The 8,434-nt window shown below is 43.3% G+C and overlaps 1 protein-coding gene across 2 annotated transcripts in view; it reads left to right on the top strand.

Annotated features, from left to right (window-relative positions):
* The first annotated feature begins 15 nt into the window (after window positions 1-15).
* Zzef1 (zinc finger ZZ-type and EF-hand domain containing 1) overlaps window positions 16-8,434 on the top strand; it is a 118,772-nt gene continuing 110,353 nt past the window's right edge. For both annotated transcript variants that reach the window (XM_034506285.2, XM_034506286.2), the window contains exon 1: window positions 16-575. In XM_034506285.2, coding sequence (XP_034362176.1) covers window positions 222-575 — 354 coding nt within the window. In that variant the 5' untranslated portion in view covers window positions 16-221. The remainder of the gene's footprint in view (window positions 576-8,434) is intronic.

Raw genomic sequence — 8,434 nt, 5'->3', positions numbered from 1 at the left:
AGGCGTGTTCTTGGGCCTCAGGTAGCTGTCGTGAGCAAATAGAATCTGCTTGACGGCTCCATTGCGACATCGGGCCTCGCTCGACGGCCAGGAAGCCGGAAGTCGCTGCCGCCGCTGTGGTCTCCACCCCGTCCCCGCCCGCCGGGAGCTGTCGGAGGTTGACAGGTCGTGGCTGGGAGGCGGCGGCGGCGACACCTCCGAGCACCCAAGACGGAGACCCCATGGGGAACGCTCCGAGTAACAGCAGCGAAGACGAAGCGGCGGCCGCCGGGGGTGAGGGCTGGAGCCCACATCAGGATTGGGCTGCCGACTCTGGCACGACCCCCGGCCCCGGCCCTGCGGCCGCGGTGCTGCCTTCCGCCGCTGCACTGCTGGAACCCGCTCGGCTGCGAGAGGCAGCGGCTGCGTTGCGGCCGGCACCTCCCTGCGAATCCCTGGTGTCGAGGCACCACGGCGCGCTATTGCGCTGGCTGGAAGAGCGGCTGGGCCGCGGTGAAGAGTCCGTCACCCTGGAGCAGTTCCGGGAGTTGCTGGAGGCTCGCGGCGCTGGATGTTCGGGCGAGCAGTTCGAGGAGGTCAGGGCTGGCTGGCGACTGCGGGGCGGGAGCAGGGTGGTCGAGGATAAGATCCTGAAGAGGTGGGCGGTTGCTTTGCGGAGGCCAGCTAGGAAGCCATAGGGTCCTCGGGTTCTTAGAATGGGTTGTCCGAACCCATTCGGAGTGCATCACTCCGGAATTTTGCTACGTCCTCTCCCCTTTACTAGAGGTGTGGAAAGTCCAGGCTATGTTAGCTTTGCTCCAAACAGAGGAGCACATTTTTACATGTAGCAGGCAGACATTTGTGCAGTTGACAGGCTTAGTTGCTTGCTGAACCTTATCAGGGTAAGACAATTACGAGAAAGGATGTGCAAAGATCAAGGGAGTGGCCATGAAAACCATTACTGGCCTGTGCAGGAATCTTCTAGAAACCATCTGAGTCTAGTGTGGAAGGAGGGTAACATTACACTGAAAAGTCTTATTCTACATGCCATTTTGATTATAAAATACTAGTTCTTTTGTTTGTTTGTTTTTCTTTTTACGAGTACACACTGATTTTAGATCATTGAAGAACTTGTTCCAGACTCATTTAAACCTTTATCAGACCTAAAGTTGATAGGGAAGCAATAGATTTCTTGTACTTAGGAGATTTCTCTTCATATCAGTACTGAATGGTTTGGAAAAAACTGACCCATAGTTACCCTATAAATCATTTCATTGGCAAAATTGAGAGTATCTCACAAACCTCTTGATTACCCGCCCCACTTCAAGTAGGTCCCCATTACCCTGATTCCTGAAGTCTTATTAATTCCACAATGTTAGGACAAAAGGTGTTTAATGAGTAAGCCATGTAAAATTGTCAGTCATTGAATGGTTAGTGTGTAAAGCAAGAAACCAACAGTCACTTGTAGCATCATTTAAAAGCTCTGTTTCCTCTAAATGCTTTCGAAATATTTCGAGAATGTTGCCTGCAAATGATAAAAATGCCTACACAATATGTTTTGTAAGTTTCCTTTTAAAAACTGTCTTTAATACATTCTAACTCTCAAAGATATGGTTTATACAAGATTTCAATACCAGAATTTGAAAGGCAATAGCAAGAGGATCAATTCAAGGCCATCTTTGGCTACATAGTTTGAGTACAGCCTGGGCTACACTCACTTTGAGAAGGACTGTTTCAAAGGTGTAAAACATATATTCGTTCACATTATATACCACACACTGTTAGTGAAAGGTCCTTATTAAAATAAAATTCCCAAGATGTTCATGGGAAGCACACATATATGATTCTTGAACTTGAAAGGCTGAGACAGGCAAGTCCCTGACTCAAAAAAAAAAAATTCCTAGAATATTTATAATACTTTCACTCATCTTTTATGAGAATATGAAATCTTGGTAGAAAGAACCATGCAGACTTGATCAAGAAGGTGATGCTTCTCAGATTTGTTTAAAGGCAAATGAAGACAGACAGCTTTTACACTGTGAGAGTGCCTGACAGGAACAGAATTATCTGTGGGGTTTATAGAAGTCAAGTAATAGAAGGCCAAGAAATCCACTGAGCCACCCTAGAAAAAATCCCTCAAGGGTTGTGGCATTATTCACTTACTGAACACCAGCCCTCCAGATGACAGCTCAACAGACAGACAGGAGCTTCTGTGGTGTGTATAGTATAGTAGAGCAGTTTGATCCTAATTTAACTGTTGAAGGTGTGGTGACTGTTAGCCAAGAGAAAGCATAAAGAATATGGGGAGTTTAACCTAGATGAAGCTCTCAAGTAAGGGGTTTCCAACAACATTTCAGTGGAGATTTGAAATTGCAAGAAGAAAACACCCAGGAGGAGGGAGAGAGGAATTACATTCTCAATGTCTACTAGATGGAGAATCTAATAATGCTGTGTGGTCTGTTGGGTTAGGGAAAAAAAAAAAATCCCCAGTACTCTCTCAGAGGACTGACTTGAGTTCCTAACACTCGCTGCCTATGACTTCAGCACCAGAAGATCCAACACCTACTTCTGGCTTCCAACTGCACCTCCATATAAGAATACATTACACACACATAAATAACAATTCTTTTTTAAAACCCAAAGAGACAAAACCTAGTATACAAGTGGTTTAAATTATTATTTTCATATTATTTTATGTGTGTGGGTATTGTACCTGTGTGTATGTGTGTGCACCGTGCATGCCTGGTGCCTGTGGAGCCAGAAGGCGGTGTCAGATACTCGAACTAGAGCTATGTAGGGTTCTGAGTTGCCTTGTGGATGTCGGGGGAATTGAACCTACTTCCTCTGGAAGATCAGTGCTCTTCAGTGCTGAGCAATCCCTCCAGCTCTGTATATTGGTGGATTAAGCAAAAATATTTTATTTTGGTTTGGTTTGGTTTTGAGTCAAGGTCTCATTATAGCCACCAGAGGTCTATGACTCATTGTGTAAGCCAAGGTGGCTTTGAACTCATTGTGATCCTCCTGCTTCAGTTTCTTGAATGCTGAGACTCCTGGTGTGCACCACTACAACCAGCTAGGAAACTGCTTTCTTATATAAAGATCCAGGTAGGCAGTCAAGGCTGGTGTGGTATTTCAAAATTACTAGGGACCTGGCTGTGTCCATGTTGTGCTCTACACCTCACAGCCACTTTTCATGTGGCAACTCAGTTCGTTCCTTCCATCACTTTCCAATAAGTAGAAAAGAGGAAATGACATGACCTTGCCATTCTTTTAGGTAGAGCTTAGCTCCCACAGGCTCAGACTTAGTCCAGTGGCTGCACTTCACTATAAGAAAATCTGGGAAAGATCTTCATTCCTTGGCCTTACATTTAGCTAAATTTGAAGTTTAATTACTGAGGAAGAGAGCAAATGTGAGACTAGTTTGACTAGTTCATAAATGTGGGAGACCAGATGAGGCTGAAGGAGAGCAGCCAAGAATTTGAATCCAGCAACCTAGCAAGGTGTTTAGAAATTGGAGTTTTGCTGTTGTTTTTGTTTTTTTGAGAAAGGGTCTTTCTGTAGTCCTAGCTGTTTTGGAACTTGATTATGTAGACCTGGCTGACCTCGAATTCACAAAGATCTGATTACCTCTGTCTCTCAAGTGCTGGGATCAAAGGTGTGTCTTACCACATGGGACTGGTTATGTCCTCTTAAGAAAGTTATAATCATGTCACATATATGACAGAGATTAACTTTAAGGAACTCTGAGCCCAACACCAAGAAATTATGATTTATAAGATACTGAATATTGCTATCTTGTTTGTGTAAAAATCCCTGTAAGAATCTAGAGCTGTGTCACAGGCTTCTAAGAGTATGTGTGCTCTGAGCTCCCAAAGGGTATGCTTGAAAGTCAGTTTCATAATCCTACCATTATCTTTTCTCCCTCTTAATAACATGTTCAAATACATGGTCTCTGATGACTGACCAGCCAACTCTGTGAGGCTGTGAGGCAGATGGATGACAACAGCCTCAACTGAGTTGGAAAGCAAGGACCAAACCAAGAACTCTGCAAGACTCAGTGACTCACATAAGATAAATTCATTTTGGAGCTGGCCATGGTGGTTCATACCATGGTGGTTCATACCTGAACTTGGGGAGCTGAAACAGGTAGATTACTGAGTTTGAAGCCAGCCTGGGTTACCTTGAGAACGTGTTTGGAGATTCTAGCATGAGTTTTCAGCCACTCCTATACCCTTACCTGAAAAACAGTCCTCTATTCGAGAAAATGGTCCTTTTGACCAAGTGCACAGCTTCAAGAGGGACACACATAAGGTCAGCCAGTTGAGCTGAGTCAACCCCAGCCATCAGTAGGGTGACAGATGTCATAGCCAAGTCACCCTCCAATTCAAACCCTCCTGTCTCAAGAAGGGAGACTATCAAAAATGACTTTCAGCACTAACTCTCAAGTGTGGATCTTCTCATTCAGAAGTATTCATTGCCCTTTTCCTCATAAGGATCTGGTTCTTGGTGATTTTTAGTTTCAAGGATAAGTAATAAAGTCCTTAAGTTTCCTATCATTCTACAGGAGGAAAGGCAGTTGTAATTCCAGGAGGATTAAAAACCATGACGCCTTTTTCTTGAAGTCTATATTCCATTTTCAGATTTGAGAGGGAGGAGTTGTGATTTGGGTTGTTAACCAAGATCTGATGACCCCTCTCCCTGGTTAATTGAAGAGAGCAGTTCTAACACAAAGTGAGATCGGAGCCAAGGTTTAAAAACGGTGGTGACAGTTTTATGGTGGTTATTCTTTTTTATCCTGTCTATAAGTGAGGCCTAATTATATTAGAGAAAGTTAATATTAGGCACGTGTTTGATTCTGTGCTTTCAAAACAACCTTGGTTTTTATACTTGAAGTATATATTTGTGTATACTTAGGTATTTAATTCTATGTTTTACACCGATGTTTTGGAAATGTATTAGACATTTAATATGTTTAAAGGATTTATAAAATAATAATAAAATATCTTTGTAGTAGCAATTAAGATGACAAACTATTTTCCTTCATTTCCTTTTACCAACACAGGTTATCATGGCTGTGCATGGTTCATCTTTATAATATAGCAGTATCCAAGTTTGTCTCATTTATTCCTTGGCCCCAAATCTGCATTGCTGATCATGCCAACCCACCTGTCTTACTTCATTCCAGTGACCTTAGTGCTTTTAGGTAATGCCATAAAGATGTACTTAGAATTGGCCCATGGACCAAAGTCTTCTAGATTATCACTTAATAATACAACACACCTTTTCTCGTACTGGGTGTAGTCCAGGCAAAAAACTCTTGGGTTTGTTTGAAAGAAGTATCTAATAGGTGCCTATGTAGGAAAAAAAAAGGGGAGAGGGGAAGAGAGAGAGAGAGATATGAAATTCTTTTTTTTTCTTTTTTCTTTTTTTGTTTTTGTTTTTGTTTTTTTCCAGACAGGGTTTCTCTGTGTAGTCCTGACTGTCCTGGACTCACTCTGTAGACCAGGCTGGCCTCGAACTCAGAAATCCACCTGCCTCTGCCTCCCAAGTGCTGGGATTAAAGGCCAGTGCCACCACCGCCCACTGCCCGGCCGAGATATGGAATTCTTATTTGACATCAGAGGTTAGAAGTTTTTGCTCTTAACATAAGTGCACTTCTAGGAAGTCATGTATGTTTTAGGGCAGGACAAAGTGTTCAGTGTAGGATGCAGATAGCAGATAGCAGATGACTTCTTTGTTTGATTGGTTGGTTTTAAAAGAGGATCTTACTATGTAGACCATGCTGGCCTAGAACTCTATATATAGACCAGGTTGGCCTTAAACTCTTAGAAATTCATTTGCCTCTGCTTCCCCAGGTGCTAGGGTTCAAAGGCTTGTACCACCACATGTAACAGATGATTTTGAGCCGAGAATTTAAGATGATTAGATCTCATTTTCATTATTTCGTCATGTTGTGAAACTGAGTGAAGGGCCAGTCTGGCTGTGTTTCCTTGTTTTTGAGACAGTCTGAAGCCTAGGTCAAACTCAGAACAATCCTCCTGCTATCTTGAGTGCTAGTTACCATGCCTGGCTTTGGAAGGGTTGTTTTGATTCATCTCTGATCATGGTTCTGGCACAAAACGATTGCCTGGTAATTTTCACCTGTAGCCCTGGTGTGCTTGAACAAGCTGAATAAGACAGTCTTCACAGGCTGGAGAGATGGTTCAGCAGTTAAGAACACTCACTGACTCACTGACTCTGAAGGTCCTGAGTTCAATTTCTAGCAACCACATGGTGGTTTACAACCGTCTGTAATGGGATTCTCTTCTGGTGTGTCTGAAGAGAGTGACAGTGTACTCATATAAATAAAATAAATCTTAAAAAAAGAAAGATAGTCCTCACACAACAACTTTGGCCTTTTATTAATCAGCTATTTCTTGGAATTGGAAGAAGCAGTTACATATGTGAAAACTGAAAACAGTCACCGTTGGGTTTAGGAAGAGTCTGGAGAAAAGTTGTAATGTGCACTTTGGTATTATTATGCCAGAGCATTGGTTGACTGTCTTAGAACTCTCTGAGCCTAAGAACTATGTGGGAGGAATCACACACATGCACTTATCCACCCTTGCACTATATGTGTATACGCGCCATAAAGTAGTAGCCAACTACAAACATTGTAACCCCCTGTTCAGCTTCCTCAGTTCCCTACTGCCCAGGAACTAGATGTATATTCTTCTGAACAGGTTGGAACCCACAGGCCAACCTGTTTGGTTCTCAACCTGTGGGTTACAACCTCTTTGGCAAACCTCTATCTCCAAAAATATTTACATTATGATTCATAATAGTAGCAAAATTACAGTTGTGAAATAGCAACAACAACAAAAAAAAATGCTATGGTTGGGGCTCACCACAAGGTGAACTGTATTAAAGGACCACAGCCTTAGGAAGGTGCTATGCTCCTAGATGGCCGGGACAGCTGCTTTGTCCTGAGCTAGCCTAGCTCTTCCAGGTTTCCTGTCTTGGCACCATCATCTGGTTAGCTCCTTCCAGAGGCAGGATTCAGATGGCTCTTTGCTCTGCCTCACGCCCTGTCCGCTTTCAAGTCCGCAGAGCAGCACTTAAGAGTGTTATGAAATTTGAGAATGCTTCACCAAACCCAAGACATGAGAGGTGAAAGGAATTTGCCTGGCAGAGAAAGATATTCCAGTCATGGCACAGCATGTGCAAATATATTGAGTCAGGAGAGCTTCGACACATGGGCACTGAGAGGGGAGCATGAGCTTACTCTTCCGGTCTCACTGTTCAGACTGTTAATGCTGTAACAAGTCTGTGCTTTATGAGATAGCACAGCACATTCTACTCTTCTTTCGGCTGAGCCTGCCTGCTTCTAGGCAAAGCCAAGGGTCACTGTTCTCAAGACAGGTGGTTTTTATTTTGTTTTAGTTAATTAAACTAGTGAGACAGGCCCTCTGTGTAGCTTTGGCTAGCCTGAAATGCAGTAGATTGACCACGCCAGCCTCTAACTTTCTGAGATCTGCCTTCTGCTTCCCAAGTACTGGGATTAAAGATGTATGCCACCATGCCTGGTATCTTGCCAGGTGATTTTTATCACCTCACTTGACCACTCTGTGACTCAACCTCCTCACTGGTTAAAGAAACAGAATAATGCTGTCTGCCTTATGTGATTGGTGTGGCCATTGAGTTAGTTCCTGTAAAGTGCCTGGGAAAAGAGTACCTGAAGTGTTCAGGGAGGTAATGGGTTATGTTATGTTTCATGTGGGTGTTTTCGCCAGCAGCTGTGCAATAGCAAGAAATGTGAGACTGTCCTACAGATGTGCAAACTGAGTCCTTTAAGGGGTAGCTAACCTGCCCAGTCAACCAGTGGCAGACTTGAGACTTGATCCAGACTTTCAAATGCCTTACAGAGGTTATCTGTAGAGGATGACATGGAAGAAAAAGGATGTTGCACTGAGTCAGCTCAGATTCTTGTGTGCCTTTTGCCTGTTAGACAGGATGCAGCTGTCATATTTAAGCCAGTGCAGTGCTGTCTGCTGGTCTAAGCACACAGCTCTGGTCTCTGATTATTTCAACATCAGTTTTTATGGTGTAGTGTTTGTTGTTGTTTGGTTTGGTTTGCAGTACTGGAGGTTAAACTAAGGACATGCTAGGCAAGCATTGTACCACTGAGCTGTATCTCTGGCCTTGCAATGTGTCTTGATCACAGTAGCAGTTAAGGAGTTTAAACAGGAATGGATAAGGTTAAACACTCAAATCAGGTTTCCCTTCTTAGTTTGGTTCTGTTATACTTTTGTTGTTACTGTTTTGTTTGTTTACTTGAGACAGGGTCTTACTATGTAGCCTAGCTAGCCTTGAATTTATAATCCTACTGACTCAGCCTTCAGAGTGTAGGGATTATAGGCGTGTGCCACCACACATGGCATTGGTCCTGCTGTACTTAGAATCTCTTGATTCTACT

The sequence above is a fragment of the Arvicanthis niloticus genome, chromosome 6 (genome assembly GCF_011762505.2).
Source record: "Arvicanthis niloticus isolate mArvNil1 chromosome 6, mArvNil1.pat.X, whole genome shotgun sequence".
Taxonomy (NCBI): Eukaryota; Metazoa; Chordata; class Mammalia; order Rodentia; family Muridae; genus Arvicanthis; species Arvicanthis niloticus.
The sequence above is the reverse complement of the archived record's forward strand: the minus strand, read 5'-3'. Positions and strand labels throughout refer to the sequence as shown.